General features: G+C 40.6%; 1 protein-coding gene across 2 annotated transcripts in view; it reads left to right on the top strand.

Moving 5' to 3' along the window:
* The window catches only part of LOC147310011 (thyrotropin-releasing hormone-degrading ectoenzyme-like), a 287,532-nt gene extending 268,248 nt beyond the window's left edge, over window positions 1–19,284 (top strand). Inside the window, exons 17-20 of one of the 2 annotated variants that reach the window (XM_086270080.1) lie at window positions 741–908; window positions 3,617–3,757; window positions 3,853–3,934; window positions 12,776–19,284. In XM_086270080.1, the coding sequence (XP_086126206.1) occupies window positions 741–908; window positions 3,617–3,757; window positions 3,853–3,934; window positions 12,776–12,928 (544 nt within the window). In that variant the 3' untranslated portion in view covers window positions 12,929–19,284. Of the gene's footprint in view, window positions 1–740; window positions 909–3,616; window positions 3,758–3,852; window positions 3,988–5,305; window positions 12,753–12,775 lie in introns of those variants that run through there. The other variant, XM_086270081.1, reaches the window with a different exon arrangement.
* Window positions 19,285–20,503: the final 1,219 nt, after the last annotated feature.

The following is a 20,503-nucleotide window of genomic DNA, read 5'->3' as shown; positions in this document are numbered from 1 at the left end:
AGTTCGTGCTACAAATAAAGCAAGGCAGCAGCTACCTGCGACCACAACACCGAAAGTCTTGTGAAGCTTTGCTCTGAGCATTCATCAGAGCAGCAGGGTGACTGGCTAATGTGTTTTTTAGCATCTCAGTTAGAATTCTCCTAAACCTCTACTCAGAATTTATGCATCGCCATCTCTGTCTCGGCTGTTTACTTAGCCGTGTATCTCAAAGTTGGAACTTGGACACTGACTAGAACATTTGCTGTGTTTACTCTGATTAAAGCTTGGCTTGGCAATTGTGAATGCAGCTGAGAAAGAAGCTGTCTGCAGTCAGCACGTATGCTATTCAAACTGAAAATATATTCCAACACAATAAATTTAGAGGTATGCGTGCCAATTAGACTTCCTGAAACTTTCTAAAGTCTCAGTTGTTCAAAAGTGTCTGAGTGTGGCTCTTTCTCTGCATTTTATGACCATAGCAGCAGCAGGAGGAATGTTTTTAATGGAGCTTCTTAATGGAATCAGAATTTCTCACTTAGCACCCAGAGAGCGTCCCAGTTAATCCCGCAGACATGCCTTATCGGGGCTTTTAGTTTTATTACCTTCCTGTCCCTGCAGGAAGGTGGTACTGCAAATAAGTCACATCAAATACTCACATTCCTAAAATGATACCAGACTTTTGCTATACCGGTAATTTGTTGCACCGGGGCAGAGTGGCTTCAGTCAGTGTGATGGTGTGATATTGTGTCCCTGCCCTGTAGGATTCCTCCTAACATCCGAGACATAGTTTACTGCACCGGAGTCAGCCTGATGGACGAGGATGTGTGGGAGTTCATCTGGATGAAGTTTCACTCTTCCAACGCCGTTTCAGAGAAGAAGATCCTGCTGGAGGCTCTGACCTGCTCAGACAACACTTTCCTCCTCAACAGGTAGACATGGCTCGGCTGTCTCTGTCATTGCAGCTATTGTTTTAAAAAACACAACTATCTCATTGAGTGTTTATGAGGTTAAATTGCAATTCATAAAGTCATATGAATCAATATCATTGATCTACCCAACAAATATGCCCTCTTGGGGCCCATGTGAGGGCAAGTGTGGTCAGACCCACGCAGCCCTAATACAAGGGATCATCGCATAGTTGATTTGGCAGACTTTTACACCAGATGCCCTTCCTGACACAACTCTCAAAGGATTTAGGTCTCCCACATCGGGCCCGCATGGATTCTATACAGTATAACCATTTGTTTGTGTCTTTCGAGATGGTCACAGTGATAGACTGACCCATGAGTCTGAATTCTGCTTCACTATTTTTTATGTTTTCAGGAAAGCAACAGCAGTAACAAATCTTCCCGTATGAAATCAGGATTTTGTGACTGAAACTGAAACTTGAGCCAGGAACAATGACCCTGTGCTGGAGGGGAACATAGAGACAGGCCAAGTGTGTCTGAGCATCACATATATGAATGACAGTGGTGGGATAGCATCCTGAAGTGAGATTAAGTTAACCTGCTAACATCCACTGGCATTTGTGTGCCTGTCAGGCTGTGCCAGTATCACAGTCACATCGTGTAGTCTGAATATTAAATAATTCTGCATTGCTGCTATTTTTAATCAGTTTCCTGCTGTGATCTTAATTCACATCTGGATTATCTACCTCCTGCTGTTTGTCTTTAATTGCATCTTGCGTACATGTTCTGCAAATGTCATATAATATTAAATTGTTAAGACCCTCCGGCAGATATGTAACAACATTCACATTTATTTTGAGCTGTAATAGATGTCTGTGTAAGAGGGACCAAAAACAGACACGTGGCCGACGGGCAGGATGGAATAAATAAATAGAACTTTAATTTAAAAAAAAATGTACTGAAAATAAACAGAACGTGCTGCCGGGAACAGTTTGGTTAAGACCAACTTAGACTGGGTCTAAAAAAACATTATCAGACCAAGAAATGAAGGTAAAAGCCCAAATTTGGGGGACAGCATGGAAAAAATGACTTTGTTCATATTTGGAAAATGGCTCCGATACTGCAGAGTTGTGTCTGTACTGGGCTGTATTAGAATATGACAAACAAACCAGTGAACAATAAAAAATAAAAAGGTGACTAAATCCTACCTGTCAGGTGAGCTCTGTTAATTGGCGGCACACTGACAGGAAAAAATTGCAAATTGACAGAAAGGTGTGTGCAGTGAAAAGATGCCTGGGGGGCGTTACATGTGCTGAAATCCAGCTAGGTTTGTGTGTGTGTGTGTGTGTGTGTGTGTGTGTGTGTGTGTGTGTGTGTGTCTGTACACGTGTGTTTTTGTGTGACTGTCTATACACAACACTGTATTTTATCAGGGGCAACTGCCACTATCGCTCATTGAGAAAAATTGCAAGGATGAATTACACACACACTCGTGGTAAGACCGATCAGTGTGTGTAGGTGTGTGTCTGTGAATGTGTGTGTGTGTGTGTGTGTGTGTCTCTCAGGTATTGATTTTCTACCCACAGTAAACTGTTCTGCAATCAGAGAGGTGGTACTGTATGTTCAGATTGCAACACACACACACACACACACACCACACACACACACACAAATCAAAAACCACAGCTCAGAAAGAAGCTGATTGGTCACACAGGAAATGGTTTCAGCAGAGGGGTTGTGGGAAAAGAGACAGAAAATTGATTTGGTGGTTTAATGAAAAGATGGCAGTTACAAACAATGAGCCAAGCAACACACACACACACACACACAGAGGCAGTGAAGCAACAGAAAATAAAGAAAGATGAAGGTAAACTTTGAACACGACGTTGGATGATTAAACATAAATTTATGAAACTCTTTGGCCTGCTCAGTTTCACATCTCAAAGAAAAAGAAAAACTCTCAATTTGATACGTTTACACATCCAAAAGATTGCTCTGTGTGTGATCAACATGTTTCTGTAAATCCCCTTTAAATTCCCTCCAATCCCCTTTAAGCTGGGAGTAGCTCACGTGAGTGTTTCAGAGGACTCTTTCTTGATTTGGCAGAAACATCCTCCGGCAGCTCACAGGACAAAAAAACTACAAAATGACAGCTTGACCTTTTCTAGCCAGATTACATGAGCTGTTGACCCTCACGCTCCTGGCGAGTGACACACGCGTTAGACTTCACACACTGCGACTCTCACACCAAATCCAGAAACAGAGGCTAAACAACTCTTAATATCTGAACACAAAATACACTTTACAAGTTCCAGTTGCCAGAGGTGCACAGAACTTTCTATGTGAGGTTATTAATCCATGTATGACAAAACTTTAACAGGAGGTAACAAAGTTTATTGAGCGACTTTCAACTTTAAAAGATCCATATTTACATACCACATTGTTTTTTTCTTAACTCTTTACTTCTTGAAAGCTGCTGTCATATTTCATGCATCAGGGAAGGCAGATGGGACAACACTGTGGAAGAGTGTGAGCGTCGTCTTTAAGGGTTTTATAGTTAAATTCAAAGTCAGTATTTGGAGCGAATTTCAGTCTTTATTAATATTGTGATCGTGCCAATATTTGTTGAGCATGTTAATGTGTTAGCATATATGGAACCTATCAGCTCTCCAGGTAGACTTGGTACAGCCACATTCCAACATTTCCATCCTTTTCTTTGTGTCTCCAAGGCTGTTGAACCTGTCTCTGACTTCGGACCTGGTCCCAGAGCAGGATGTGATTGATGTCATCATCCACGTGGGTCGAAACCCTCAGGGTCGGAACCTGGCCTGGAGGTACTTCAGAGAGAAGTGGGACATCCTGAACGCGCGGTAAGAGACGTGAACGATCAGAAAAGCACGCAAGCGTCTTCAAGTTCTTTACATGTAGCACCTGAAATGCCGTCTCTGTCTTCATTTCTGTTCAGATACGGTGAAGCTTTGTTCATGAATTCAAAACTCATCAGTGGAGTCACAGAGTTCCTCAACACTGAGCGAGAACTGAATGAGGTGAGTGAAACAAGTGGTGGTCTAAGATCAGATTTGCACACTGTTAGACCTCTGCCTCACCACTAGGGCTGCTCAATTAATCGAATTTTAATCACGATTACGATCTGGGCTTTCAACGATCATTAAAAATGACTGAGCCGATTATTAGCCCCTCCCTCATTTATCCGCGACACCTTAAAGGCCGGTCCGTGAAAATATTGTCGGGCATAAACCGGTCCGTGGCGCAAAAAAGGTTGGAGACCGCTGATTAAGAGGACCCGAGGGACGCTTGGAAAGCTAAGCAGAAGTTATTTGGAGAGGAGAGTGACTGCCGTTGGTTGAAAGGAGAGGTAAAAAAAAAAACTTCAGTGGTGTTGCACACTATTTTATATTATTTTTTAAAGTCATTGTTAACCCTTTAAAGCCGGTCAGAGCAGCACGCTCCGTTTTGTGTAACTATTTTTAAATCCCTGTAGAACCTGAACCGTGTAAGCTAGCGCAATAATTTGTTTTGCATACGAAACCGGAGGAGTTGTACTTACATCTTATGCCATCAGCTTGTCCTCGGTCACGGTTTCCTTCCACATAAAGCTTTGCAAAAATTGCATAAAAAGCACTTGCAGGAACAAAAACATAATATTCCAGAAACACGCTTTGCCGATCCAATCAGCTGTTCGTAACACTTCCCACAGTGAAACAGACGTCAGCGCGAACTATCGCATGTCCGCCATTTCCTGCCTGAAACCAGAAGTGATGTCATTTTCGCGGAAATGTAGTTTTTTACTTGTAGGCCTTAAAAGCCTATACTGGTCATGTTTGACTTTTCTGAATAGTTTCTGGGATGCTTAGAACTCGAATTGCACTGCTGGCAATAGTTTATTTTGATGCACGTGCTGTTTTCTTTGCAAATTTGCATCATAGGATTGTTTTTTTTTTTTTTCCTGCAGTATATAAAAATTGGTGTATCTCCAAAATAAAACTATGAAGACACTCAAAATAAGTTTCCTGTTGTTGTAAACTATTTTTTGCAACTTTTTTGTATTTAAAGTTTTGAGGGATAAACCTCTTAAATTTCTCCAAGTAGAAATATATGTAAAAAAACAAACAAAAACGATTTTCAAATTTTTTTTGTAGTTTATTGCACTTTTTTGCAATTAATGTACTTACTATGGACTTAATGCATACATATTATTAAAATATGGGCTATAACAGTTGTATAGCAACTTGAAATGCTCCCATAAATGGCACTACAACATGTAAAAAAATAATATAAGCTCTGGCGGACTTGGTTCTATAGTAGGTCTTAAAGGGTTAAATAAATATCGTCAAATAATCGAGATCTCAATTTCAGTGAAAATAATCGTGATTATCATTTTTGCCATAATCGAGCAGCCCTACTCACCACTACATATTTCAAATACAACGAGGGTTTCTACAGACAAAAACATGGCTGTGCCATGGGCTCCCCCGTGTCACCTATTGTAGCCAACCTTTACATGGAGGAAGTGGAAAGAAAGGCTCTTGGCTCTTTTAAAGGGAGAGTACCCAGCCACTGGTACAGATATATAGACGACACCTGGGTCAAAATCAAGACACAAGAAGTGGAATCCTTCACTACTCACATTAACGCTGTGGATAAAAACATCAAGTTCACCAGGGAAGACACAAAGGACGACTGTTTGCCCTTCCTGGACTGCGCTGTGCACATTGAAGAGAATGGCAACCTCAAGATTGAAGTTTACCAGAAGCCCACACATACGGACCAGTACCTCCTCTTTGACTCCCATCACCCTCTGGAACACAAACTTGGAGTAATTAGGACCCTACACCACCGGGCAGAACATGTTCCCTCTAAGCCTGCAGTAAAAAAGAAGGAACACACACATGTAAAGGAAGCACTCAAAACGTGCAGCTATCCTAAATGGGCTTTTATAAAGTCAGCAAAGAGGCACAGAAAAGAAGATCAGACACCAGTGAGGGATGATAGGAAAGACACAACATTGTCATCCCCTATGTAGCCAGTGTATCAGAGAAACTCAGGAGGGTTTTCTCCAAGCATGACATCCCAGTGTACTTCAGACCCAGCAACACACTCAGACAAAAACTGGTTCACCCGAAAGACAAAACTCCTAAACACAAACTTAACAATGTGGTGTATGCTGTACAGTGCAGCGAGGAATGTCCAGACCTCTACATTGGAGAGACCAAACAGCCACTTCACAAGCGCATGGCACAACATAGAAGAGCCACCTCCACAGGACAAGACTCAGCAGTCCATCTGCATCTTAAGGATAAAGGACACTCTTTCGAGGATGCCAATGTTCACATTTTGGACAGAGAGGACAGATGGTTTGAAAGAGGAGTGAAAGAAGCCATCTATGTCCACTGTGAGCGACCATCTTTGAACAGAGGCGGTGGTTTACGACACCAACTGTCTGCCATCTATAATCCAGTTTTGAGATCCCTTCCCAGATGCCTTAACGCCCACTCACATCCTGGGCCATCTGAACTCAGTAAATCAAATGATAGGGTGGGGCCAGGTTTCACAATGAGCTCACCCGAAACCCTGGCTGATTGTGACCCACACCCGTTTTCACACCTTGGCTCATGTGATTAGGTAGAGGATCATCAGGGGGTCCTTTCTCCCTCTTTGGGGGGAAACTCCCACTAGGTTTAAATCTGGGACTCTCCACCATTGACCCTTAGAACTGAAGAAGCTTCTCAGATGAGAGGTGAAACGTCTTCAAGCAACTTAAAGAAGTGCAGACGCTTTTCTTTCAAAGCTCCTTAGACTGCGATGACCTGGATGACTGAGAACCTTCACAGACATAGAAACAAGTGGTGTTGTTTTTTCTTTGATCAGTAGACTAAAGATGGCATCCGATAGAAAGTGACATCTGGGGTTTAGAACGGTGTGAAGCTGCTATTTAAAAAAAAACATATTTCCTGGCCAAGAGTATATTCCTCCCAATTTTAGTTTCACCTGAAAATCATCAAATCCCAAAGCCATCAAGTGTCAAACTGGCACAAAATCAGATTTAAAGACATCAAGATGTTCATTAAAGTGTCATAGTTGACGATGGTGAACCATGGGAAAGTGAGGAAGGAGGACCCAGGCGCGGAGCTCTGAATATCAGCAGTGCGTTTATTCACAGTGAATGGAAAAAACAACAATAAATCCCCGTGCTCTCCCCTGACTCCCACGTTGCATCCTCCGTGAAAAGTCCGTGTCTTAGTGCCCTCTGCTCCCGTGTCTCAGCACTCCCCGTGCTGGCTGCTGTCCGTCGCTCCACACCTTTCCTGGGGAAAACAATAGAAGCAGCCGTCAGGACACAATACAACCGCGGGCACACACACGCTAACTAAACTCGACCGGAAGACTAACGTGGAGTCTCACGCAATGATCCAGCATCGGTGGAAACTCCAGCACTCTCCTACTAGCTCCCCCGACGAGCCCTGATCAGCCGCAGGTGTTTGGCAAAGGTCTTCAGAGGTGGCCCGCCTTCTAACAGGGCCACACCCACCAGGCCTAAAGGTGCTACAGGAAACAGCTGCATATACACACACATACACACATACCTGCCTATATACCAATGTGGACACGGAACAGTAGCGCAGTATCACATATAATATAACACAAGTCCATAACAGCTCAGGGACCCCCGATAGCTCAGATCCAGGTCCCTGACATAAAGTTTCTTGTTGTGTAAATTTAATTTTCCTGTGATAGACTCTGTGTACAATGTGAATGCAGCCACTATGACATCACACATTTTAAAGTTAGCAAAGTTAGGGTAACTTCACTAACTTTGCTAACTTTAAGTTTTAAGAGTTGAGTATTTTTTTGTTGTTGTTGTTGTTGCCATCTTTAAAAGTGATGAGTGAGGAGGTGGTCTGTCTGAGAATCCTGCATGGTAACACACCAGTGAGCGCATCCTGTTTAATTTCAAAAGATCTCCCTTTTATAAATTTCCCTCCTCATTTGATGAAGGTGAAAAACTCACCCATATGCTACACAGAGATTTTGATGATGAGCCAAAATGTTGTAACCATTCAAAGACAACTACTCTTTTGGATAATTTCTGAGACCGAGCCAGTGTGTTCTGATATAAAACAGACTGACCAGTTGGGACCGAGTTACTGTTTTGTGACTTTTATGAAGTTTAGCTTCTTCTTCCTGATTTTCTTTCACCTGTGTTACATATTTGTTTAGCTTCTTCTATTTAACTCTGTCTGTACATATATCCTGAGTCCTCCCTTCATCCTTTCTTGGGGCATCCGTGTTTTTCCCACTGTGTTCCAATCCATTTTCCTCCCTGCTGTCTTCGTCATGTTCTCCTTCCTTTGGAAGTTTGGATTACTTTACTGTTTCACATTAAATACTTTGTGACTCTGGACTCTTTCATTTGGCCTAAATAAATAAAGGGAAATTAATTCTTCCATTCTAAGCAAGAATAAATAAGCTATACCCTACCAGAAGGAAGATTAGCATGTTTTCTACATGCCAGTATGGGAGCTTGGAAATTAACAGGACCTTGAAATTAATCAGTGTGTAATTGTGTTCTCGAGAGGCTCACAGCTGGATCAATATTCCAAATTTACTGTTGATTACTCAGAGAAAATAGAGCTTGATTAACAACGTTAATCGTTCCTCTGTTGCATCATCTCACAGCTACTACGCTTGTTGTTTGATATGATGAAAAGATGGAAATCAGATATAATTAAATATAAAATTAAAGAAGAGAAAAAAGGTCATAGGTGTTTCTGAATAAATCTGTTTATTTAAACTTTAGTGATTAATATTCTTTCGACTTTCCTGTTGGTATGGTAACCGCATTAGGTTTGGCTGTCAGTGAAACCTCTAAACAAAAACATCATGAGTTTATATTAATGATTCTTTTTAGTTTGAAAAGGGTCTTAGGGTGAGTCACACAGGAGAGGGAAAGTGTAAAGATAACAGAAAGTGAAATCATAGAAGAGACGAAAGGTAGAAGGAGGGCGCAGAGGAGTGCTCGGTTAACGATGTGAACTGTAGTAAAGTGAGCCGAAGGGATGGATTTCTGCCCGCGCTTCACTGAATCTGTCAAACTCTGAGCAACATTAAGTTTCCTTTTTGGCTCTCAACTTAAAAAAAATAATTAATTCACTTCTTTGAACAAAGTTTCTCTTCTTGACCAAAAAGAAAAAAACACCTTAATGTTGAAAACCTGTTAATTTACAGTCCTGTAAACCAAAGTCTTCTTTTGAAATCTCCACTTTCATGCTGGAAATTTTATGTGTAATTATAAATTGTTGAAAAAAAAGTAATTTTCAACAATTAATTGATGCCTTTCAAAGACAGTTTAGCTTGAATACATCACATGTTCACATTCAAACATTTTTCTTCAGCTGTGTTTAAACAACAAAGTCTTCTTTATATAAAACCTCAGAGCTTTTTGTATTTCAGCTACTAAATGGCCAAATGTATATGCATGTGCCTTTTTGTTGCTTTGTCCAGCTGCCTTAGTTCCACTTGTAACAAGCAAAACAAATTGTTAAAAAAAAAGTTTCAAACTTGGATGCAGACCATGATCTCCTAACTAATAAATTTGCGACCTAAGACATCACCATCCCTCCCTAATGTGGACTTCGAGGCCTTTCAGGTAGGACCATTATCTCTCAGCAACCATTATTGCTGCATACGGTGCATGCACAGTTGTTGTCCAATCATCATAGGCACGAATGCTGTGATTTTGGACATTTAATGTTTTTTAGGCATTATTTTTCCAGGGTGGAGTGATTGTACAGAATACATAATAACTTAAACAGGAATTGGGTCCACATGTTTGAATTTATTATAGATTTTCTCAAGTCTATGCAGGGTCAAAAGTGTTAATGAGTCAAATATAAATAATATGTACAGGCCAGTTAACATTTCCTTAGTCATCATGACTGACTACAGTTGGTCGTTTCTCTTTGCAGCACAAAAAGGATTTTTTGACAGCACTCACTGGATTGACCAATACTCAGAAAAATGGGAAAGTCCAAGAAACTCAGCGAAGATCTAAGAAAGGAAAATTATGTGAGGGTGACCCAAACTGTCACCCTCACGTGAGAGGAAATTGGTTTTGATGTTGGGAATCATGAAGGCTCAAGCCTCCCATGAATGGAAACTGCTGGAACACCAGTGTCACTTTGACAACACCATGGACTGACAGGGTGCTGACCAAGAAAGAAGCTGTGACTCCAAAATCAACACCTTCAAGGTTGAAGGTGTTGATTTTGGAGTCACCACTGAAATTTCGAGCTTCCCACGTGTACAAGTCAAGTGCTTACGGAAGAAAGGTTTGATGGTCAAACGAGACAAAGATTTAGCTCTGGCCACAGTGAACTGAAATATTTTTAGAGGAGTAAAGGTGAGACTTTGAAACCTAAGAACACTGTACCGATTGTCAAGCATGGTGGTGGTAGCATCATGCACTGGGGCTGTTGTTCTGCACAAACTGGATGAAATAATGAAGGAGGACGACTACCTACAAATTAGATGACTGAAATTTGAACACGTTTGTTATTCCAGCAGGACAAAGATCTCAAACATACAAAAACTGTTGTTGGAATGGAGAAAGTTGGCTAAAATTAAGCTTCTGGAATGGCCTTCCCAAAACCTTGACCTCAACCCTAATTTAAATCAGTTATGGTTCCTTTGATCGCTCATCCGTTACTTGGATAACTGTGGCAATTCTAGAGCTAATACATGCAAACGAGCGCTGACCCTCCGGGTATGCGTGCATTTATCAGACCCAAAACCCATGCGGGGCGTCCTCTCGGGGGCGCCCCGGCCGCTTTGGTGACTCTAGATAACCTCGAGCCGATCGCTGGCCCTCCGTTGCGGCGACGTCTCATTCGAATGTCTGCCCTATCAACTTTCGATGGTACTTTATGTGCCTACCATGGTGACCACGGGTAACGGGGAATCAGGGTTCGATTCCGGAGAGGGAGCCTGAGAAACGGCTACCACATCCAAGGAAGGCAGCAGGCGCGCAAATTACCCACTCCCGACTCGGGGAGGTAGTGACGAAAAATAACAATACAGGACTCTTTCGAGGCCCTGTAATTGGAATGAGTACACTTTAAATCCTTTAAATGAACTTTACCAATTCTACAAAGACAAATAGTCAAATATCCATCCAGAATTATGTGAGCAGCTTGTTGATGGCTACCAAAAGCATCTGGACGAAGTGCAGCTTGTAATGGGAAAGCTAACCAAAGATTAGTGGGGGGTTTATAAATCTATTTTTGACTGCAGGGGAGGGCTGGAGCAGTGGGTTCAGGGTGTGGTGTCAGGGGAGGCTGACACACACCTGAGCTCTGTCAGCTGATTGTGTCTCCCTTGTAAAAGATGTGCTGGGACCTGAAGTGGTGTGTGGAGTGTGCTACCAGCAGGGCAGCTGGAAATTTGCCCAGTGAAAAAACAGAGCAAATAAAAAAACGTGTGAATGTTGTTTTTTAAAATGTATGCTATACAATCACACGACATTAGAAAAAGAACAGTTTGAAGAAATCATTAAAATCCAAATATTTTCATGACATTCATGCTCACAGTCAGTCTGTAAACCCCAATGATTAAAGCAATTAAATAATTGTATACCCTTATTCTAAGTGGGCATGTCTGGGAAGTATTCTGCAGGCTCTGAAATACTGATGATATATGTGAATCCATTATGTTTACAGTTCAGCTGCTGAGGTTTTGTTTAATTTTATTTTATAATGACACTGTGAGGTGTGACACCGTGAGCAGAGTAGTTTCCTAGCTACCTGTAATTGGTAGCACAGGTATCTGTGTGTAGTGTGGTGCTCCACTCAGTGGAAAAAAAGCAAAATCTGTGAAGTGAATTACAAGCTGTCTTGCTAATGACCATCAAGAATGTGTACTCACTCACCACAAGTACCATTCAAGCCAAGAGGAATGAAGAATAACTGCATTTAAATGTCCATGATTACAGTATGTAATTTGAAACTGTTTATTTACCTTACACATGCCTTCCTCCGTGATGCATAAGTGAAGAAAATTAAATAAGACACTGTGAAACTATTTCAGCTGAGCTAACAAGCTATTTAATTTAAATGTAGTGAAACTGTACATATACCATGACATTAAAGTGCATCAATATAAAATACAATAAAATGTTCCAGCTTTTGCAGGTTTACAGTGCAACTCTAAAAGAATCTGTTTGAGACATGAAAACATCATCCAGGAGTTTTCAGTTATTTGCTTTAGTATCCATCTAACTTTGTGTTAACTGTTTGCGGAAGATCCTGCAAGCCCTGACCTCATTAGTTTCATCCAACACCTCTAGGGTGAGCTGGAACAGCAACTGTGATCCAGATTTATCACCCAGCATCAGTGTAGCAGCACACTAATGCTCTCATGGCTGAATGGGAGCAAATCCTTACAGCTGGGTTCACAATCTGGTCAAAACCCTCAAACTAAAAGAATGAAATGTGTATGTATTGTTGTTTTTTTTCCAACTTCTACTGGCAATGTATCTGTTAATTGTACAGAACACATTCTTACTTTTTCTCACTTCTAAAAGTGGAATTATGAAGCTTTCCCTTATTTATGTCATATATATACTCTCCCAGAGGTGGATTTTTATAATGGACATGGCACAAGTTTCAATTCATGCCTGAAAGTTATCAATGTCCACCGTGTTAGGGATCTCCATCCTGAAAAGTCCAGAAGTTGTTTCTTTCAGCACTGCGGAGGGGGGTGGGTGACAGCCTTTTTAGCATCTACAGGGGATGAATATTATTATTATTTATTTTCTTTCCTTTCTTCTCCTCTGCTGCCTTATTTACTCCTGTGATTCTTTCTTCCTTTAGTTAAAGGAGTTCATCCTGTCCAGTGGTGTGGGGGCGGGGCCTGCGTTGCCACGAGCACTGGAAATTGTCGAGGGCAATGTGCGCTGGCACCGCCTACACCGGCGGCAGTTCTACCAGTGGCTACGCAAACCTCCGAGTACCACCTTCGGCTAACACCATGCCAGCCAGCTAAAGTGAAGTGACTGCAAACTGACTGCTATGCTAACGCCCTGCTAGCTACCAGATGCAGTCGGACAGAAAAAAAGATGGACTGAAAGATCAAGAATACTGGGCAGACTGGTTTTGATTTTTTAAAAGAACCTTGATTTCAATCTTTTTAGCTCTACTGGATTGCTTTCTTCCACTTGTGGCTGATGTGGTTAAATTGGTTTCTGTGCTATGTTTAGACTGCTTTAAGGGTAGTCACTGAGACAAGAACCAGCTCCCAGATTAAAAACAGCATACAACAAAGTGAAATGACTAAGATCTTTATAAACAACAAAAAAACAAAGTTGTATTTCAGCTAGACGTCATTAGACACAGCCCATGGAGGACTACTTACTGTGGTATTAGCAGTCACGGGTGTTTCTTTCTGAGGTTGACAACGCATTTAGATATAAATGGTTTAGTGAGTTTTCCCTTTAAAACATCTAATATGACACTGATGTTTGATACTAGCTTTTCTTTTGATCAAAAAATGGGAACACAACCAGTATCGAAAAGTCAAAAAGTTTATTCTGTTCATTTGGACATAGCATTTTCAGTGGGAGAAACATTTTGTCGCTCAACCAAGTGGCTTCTTCAGTCTCAGCCGCTCAAACCAGAGCTCCTCCCTGTCCAGGATGTGTACATCCTCATCACTGAAAGAGTATTTACTTGCCTGTAGGCATAGATAGACTGCGGAGTCTGGGACTGACAAGTTAGCTCTTCTGTGTTGTGCCATCCACTTCGCCAGAGGTTTTTTGGTTTCCCTGATGTATAAATCATTTCAGTCCTCCTGGCTCTTAATAGCGTACTCTGTTTGTGTTGGAGGACCCGATCCTTGGGGTGGACCATTTTTTGGTAGCTCAGTGTGTTTTGGGGTTTAAAATCCACAGCGACTCAGTGTTTAGAAAAAATTTGTCTCAACTGTTCCGATACTCTTGACACATAAGGGATCACTACGGGTTTTGCAGTTGTCCTTCTCTCCTTGATCGCCTGGAACTTTCTTTAGGTGCCTTCCCAGCTTTGACAATTGTCCAGCTGGGATAATCGTATTTTACTCAGGACCTTCTTGATATGATGTTCTTCTGCTTCCCTGGCCGCTGTATATGTGGGATGGTGATCGCTATGTGTTGTAGCATCCTAAATGACACCCAGTTTGTAATCCAGTGGATGATGAGAGTCAAACCTTAAATACTGATCCACATGGGTAGGTTTATGGTACACATCAGCTTTTAAATGTCCCCCATTACTGATGGAAATCTCACAGTCTAAGAAGGCTAACCTGTCACTTTTCATATCCTCCCTGGTGAACTTGATGTGTTGGTCCACTGAGTTAATGTGATCAGTGAATTGTGGTACGTCCTGAGACTTGATCTCACCCAGGTGTCATCCACATACCTGAACCAGTGACTTAGTGGTGTTCCAGGCTGAGACTGTAGAAGTCAGTTGGATGAATGACGAAATGTTTTTCCCACTGAAAACTTTACGTCCAGATGCAGAATGAACTGACATTAGATTGTATGGTTTCAATCACACAATGCAATGAATTGACTAGAACGGATTCAAAATAGACCTTTCAACATATCCAGAACAAAGAAAATTTTACTCTCACTTTGACAAATCATAGGTGTAATTGTCTGCATTTTGATTGGCTGATTAAAGATGCAACTCGCAGTTTTCAGAACTTCAAGGCTCTGATCCTCACAACGCCCTTGCTAACCAAAGATCCAGAACAGTTTAATCAGTCTGGCCTGTGTTCAGCACATTAAACCGGCTGACGTTAAAAGGCAGACACCCTGGCAGTTAGGGGCATGTCGATCATTGAACAGAGCTGTAATTAACACTACATGGACTTGGTGTCTTCTGATAACACTCAGAGCGCTGATTCACACTCATTAACTGTCCACAGAATTCATACCGTTCGGCCTGAAATTAAAGGGCAGCTTTTTTTTTTCATGATCAAAAACTCAGCTTTTGAAAATATCAGTGGCTTCAGGAGGGGTTTGTTGGGGCCTCGTTTCAGAAATGTCCCCTGAATATAAAAAGCTCACAGCACAAAAGCTCAATCAAAATTTCCTCTAAACCAGAGAAAACACTTCTGTTTTCTTTTCTATAAGCAAAACTGGACAGCATTTTGAAGGAGACTTTAAAAGAAGGCCCAAAACAGCCTTGGTACATAAAGGGTTTGTTGGGTTTAAGCAAAAGCACAGAGGCTGAATAGGACAAGATTTACAATTTCCTATAAATTAGTTTTTCTATTTAAAGTTGTTGACAGCAACTACAAAAACAGAATTTACCATGAAAGGTATTTTCCATTTGCCAATATGTAAGTCTGTATTTCTGTGCCCTCTATAAGATTAAATATGCTACCTGACAGAAAACCAAAAGAAAAAGTATTTAAATGCATTTGTTTTTCATTTGTAAAGGCAAAGAAAGCAGGAAAAGAAAAACAAATTCAAATGTAAAATGAATGCAGCTCTCATTAGCCTGGTCAGGAAAAATAGAAAATATCCAGTTAACAGCAGTTCTCTCTGAGAAAATACACTGTTGATGTCAGAGGTCAGAGGAGAATGAACAGACTGCTTTCATAGGAATCTGATAGTAAGACAACAGTAACCCGAATAATCACTCATTACTATCAAAGTATGCAGTACAGCATCTCTGAATGCACAACTAATTTGGCATTCATAGACTTAAATGGAAAAAGACTCACATTAGCATGATCCAGTTAACTTTCAGGGGGCTAATTCTAAAAATACTAATTTATAACCCTAAGCTATCATCATATATAATTTTTATTCTTTAAAAGATTCTGTGTGTTTACTTGTTTGGAACAAGTAAAAGACATTATTTTCTTTTCTCCAACACATAGGGTAGAGATTTTTTTTTTGGTACATGTCCTCTTAAATTAAAGACACCTGCATCCACACACTTGGCAAGCTACCAGAAGGGGTCAGGTGTAATTGTAATAGTTTCCCCAAATGCTTCCCACTTCAAATCTGTCAGCCAGAAAACCTGCTATTTATTTTGTGACCTCCTAAAGTCTGACAAACTCCTCAGAGAGATTAATTGAATGACAGATGGATGAGAATGTTGGAATCATTCCTTGTGGAAAACTGAGAAGAGCCAGGGGACTGTGAAACTGACAGAGCATCTCAGAAAGCTTTTTCTGGCTGACAGCAATCTTGGAAATTAAATCAGTGACCAAATAACAACTCAAAAAGATTTCTGTGGTTTTACAAAGCACACAACCAGAAAGTTGTTGGACAAAAGCACATCAGCCTCAACTTCTGGACAAAACCTACAGTCAGAAATACAAGATTTATTTTTTTTGAGCCAGTCAATGGTTAGATATCAGTAAACCTGTTTTTTGTAAACCTGATGGACAAATCAGTGAGTAGAGTCAAAATGAAAGATGGTAAAATGAAATGTCCAACAAGACAGCTGAGAGCATGTTGTTTAGAGAAATGTGTTTAGTGTCGTTATATGCAGATGATGTGGCTTTTTAAACACAGTTGTACTCATGTTGATGTGACAGATTAAAGGTCATCATCAATGGACTTATTTAAAGACAGGCAAGTGTAATCCTATAAAGTTCACAAAGTGATTTACTGATGAAATGCAAAGCTTGAGGAACCTGGCATTTCAAGATATTTGTTTGCAACGATAAGTTCTATGTTCAGGAGCATGCAGTTTGGCAGAGTTGATGCTATATGGGACAGTGTGATGGATTACAAAGTACAACAGACGGTGTACAACAGCACTAACCATACACACGGTCAGTCGTGCACGAGTGTCGTAGATCTGACTGCTTTGTGGAGCCTGTACAGATTCTGCTGCACTACAAAATATAAAGCAGAATGGAGGTGTTGGCTGCATGACAGAAATGTTACAGATTCTACAGATCAAAGGATTTCCGATCAATGTGGATTGTACAGTATAATGGGCTCTGCACTGCTGTGGACTGTGTGGCTAAGAGTCTTGCAGCATGATGGATTTAAAAGCACAATGGATTTTCAAGGGAGTAGATTTCTGATTTTGCTTTTTTAATGTAAATGATTCTGTGGACTCGAGAGTCTTAGGAACATGAGCTGGACACAAAAATGCCTGAAGAGAACACCTGTGAAACCTTTGGAAATGTGACTTTTAAGAAGTTTTTTTTTTTTTTAAAAGGACTTTTAATGTTTGTTGCATTGAACTTTCGTCCAGTGGAGCAGACTTTGAAGTTGTTCCTCTTCTCTTCGATCCAGCTTTGATGTTAATAACTGAGCCATATACAAATTAATGGACCTGCCTGCTTCTATAAAATGTGTGTCCAGTGACGTATGTTGATGTGCGTGTGTGAAGATGAAGAAAACAGTTTTGGTGATGAGAGACACATTACCAGTTATGATTAAATGATTATAATTATGATGGTGGAACTAATTACGATGATTGACTCAGTGATGACAAATGTTGATGATGTGAAAAAGCTAATTAGTATTATTCTAATTATTATACTAATTATTCAGTGCATTTTCAACCTTCATTGTCCATTCAGGGAAGTTCAGTTTACAGACACAAAGCACACAAAAAATCTGCCCTGTGTATAATAAACACTGTAAATTATCCAACTGTGATGACTTTGAAATTAAAATGTGGACTACAAAGATGTTGATGCTGAAGATCATATTAATGGTGGTGGTAATGATGAAGATGATGATGATTATGGCTTAGGACCAAAAGCTGAAAGAAACAGGAAGTCCTATACAAGCCTTTAATCCTACTTCCTGTTTACTTTTCTTTGGTTGTGTTTTCTGATTGGACAATATTAAAACAGAAATGGTTATCCTTGTGTGTGATTCATTCTGTTTCCGTTCAGTACCTCATAACCAGCGAGAAGGCAAGTAATAGGAAGGTTTATTAGTCTGAACGCACAAATCTGAGGGTAACATCCTGCTGAGCTGTTCCTCTGAAAACTGAAGTGACCTAATAGCTACAGAAGATGGTGTTGGCATTTCAGTACCAAAAAACAGGATACAGGATCCCATGATGGAAGAGTTTATGTGCACAGTGGGTCTGAAGATAACTGGGCTGGAAAGCAGCATTGATTCTGTACTTTTTCACATAACACAACCTAAGAAGGAACTACTTTAAAAATATATTAAGTATACAAGGAGCCACTAACCTTGGACAGAGGCAGACTGCAGATCTTGTGCCAATTTACGATCAAGGATAGTTTGTGGTACAGCAGTTTAGATCTACTTTGGTTATCGTGGTAATCCACTTTCACTTTAATCTTTTTCTGTCTTAGTCTCTTTGCTGTCTGAAGTCACAGATTGTCGAGATAAACTGCTGGGAAAGTTTTTTTTAAATATATTTCATTTGGAGGAGCCAGGATTTTTTTGTATGTTGCCTCTATTCTATATAGGTTTCTTAAAGCTAGATTTTACTGTCCATTGATTGTATTTTTCCCTTTATTAGAGCTAAATACTACTTAAATGTCTAGTGTTCACATGGTTTGTCTTTTCAATATGGTATTGTCAGTGCTCCACCAATCGATGTCAATCAGAGGTTTCTCTTTTAGGATAGTTTTAAGTGGCAGTTGCTGCTATTTTGTCAGTACTGCACATTGGCTCATGTACACGTGGCAGTTGTTAATGAGAAGGGTTATTGTTCTGAAGCGGTGTCTAGTATCCAAGTAGTTTTCAGTGTCTGAACCTAAAACAAATAAAAAATGTACTTGAACCATCCCCACTGGACACGAACTGTTGTTTTATGGTTGACAAAGCTACTTGTGTCATCACAGTTACTGTGGAATTTGTAGGTCTTTAAAATGGGATCACAGTGGCTGATATTGCCACGGCCTGTGTCAGAGCACTGATGCCAGGAGGAATCTGACAAAACAGCATTATGTTACATTAACGAGAACATGTTGGCCGACCCTGAGGTAGAAGCTAAAAAAAAATATAACAAAACAAAACAGAAATGGTGTTTCTAAGAACTCTGATCGCTCCTAGTTACTGAACCATTAACACTAAAAGTGGGGAACTTCCTTCACAAGTTATTAGAGCGATTGAAATGTCCCTGCGGTCTGAAAGTACCTTTTATGAGTAACCACTAATCACATGATAAGTGTTCCATTATTTCTCTGAGCACAGTGAACTTTCCTTTTGCTAAGACCTTCAGTTATTGACTATTTTTATAATGTTTTTGTAGTAGTGTTACTGTTTTTAATCCACTTGGGTTAAATAATAATATAATTTTAAAGTCACAGAATCTGTTTAGAGCCCTCATAGTCGAGTGAGATTTGTGCTACGTTTAAGGAATTTAGGATCAATTCCACAACAGTGAGATAAAAGTAGATGCTGACTGTTAGCTTTTATTTTCAAGCTATTTTTATGCACATATACTTTGTCAAGTTGAACATCAAATACAATAAAAGAGATAATGCCTTTTATTTGGATACAGTCATTGCCTCCTTTTGTTCAGACACCATTTAGAGACCTTGCAGTTTTATTTCTAAAAGCTTTGACTCAAGGGCACCGTGTGTCTTTGTAGGATGCAGCACTGAGACCAGAAGAATAACCTTGTAAATAATCATAATCCAATTTTAGTCAGTATCCATCACCTACTGGTTTATGAAATCCACTTTTGTTTTTTTGCCATTCAGAATTTTATTGATACCAATAAAGGAATCAAAATTGCTCGATTCCAATTTCCCATCTCTATTACTTATGATGTGGAGGAGTGGTGGCTCTAATCTGAGCCCCACTCGAATGATTGCATCTCCAAGGCAGAGGCTAGCCATCATTCAGACACAACTAACTTCCGCTGCTTGTATCTGTGATCTCATTTTTTTTTTGGTCACTACCCAAAGCTCAACACCATAGTCGGGGGTGGAGTTGTACATCAACCAGTGACTTCCAGGCTTATTCTTCACACTCAGCTCTCTCTTCACCACTATAGTTGGTCACTGCAGCCATGGCACCAATCCGTACATCAATCTCCAGCTTGCCTCTATCCTCACACATCACTCGTGAACAATACCCAGAAATACTTAAATTCTTCCACTTTGGGTAGCAACTTGTCCCTGACCTGGAGTGGGCACTCCACCCTTGTCTGCCTGAGCGCCATGGCTTCAGAGTTGGAGCTGCTAATCCTCATTCCAATGGCTCGACACTCAGCTACAAACCACTCAAGTGCGAAGTGGCACTCCACTCGACCTCCAGCTACAGCAGGACCGAAAAGCAGAGATGAGATTCTGGCGACCAACCTTTGGTTGCTTGGCTACACCAATATGTCTGTGAAGGTTCTCGGTCATCCAGGTCATCGTAGTCTGAAGAAGCTTCTCGGATGAGAGGTGAAACGTCTTCAAGCAACTTAAAGAAGTCCAGACACTTTTCTTTGCAAGCTCCTTTCACTTGGCTACACCAAGAAATTCACAATATATAAAATGAGCATCATTTTCTTTTAGCCATAAATACAACAGAAAAATATTCACATTGTCAAAGATCCAGTGAGCAGTCTCCATTTCTCAGACTTCTACAGTCCGACTTCTTTGTG

The sequence above is a fragment of the Aulonocara sp. 'chitande type north' Nkhata Bay genome, linkage group LG17 (assembly GCF_057382095.1).
Source record: "Aulonocara sp. 'chitande type north' Nkhata Bay isolate Kocher_YH1m ecotype deep benthic linkage group LG17, A_spYH_male_GT1.1, whole genome shotgun sequence".
NCBI lineage: Eukaryota > Metazoa > Chordata > Actinopteri > Cichliformes > Cichlidae > Aulonocara > Aulonocara sp. 'chitande type north' Nkhata Bay.
This window is presented reverse-complemented; position numbering and strand designations above follow the sequence as displayed.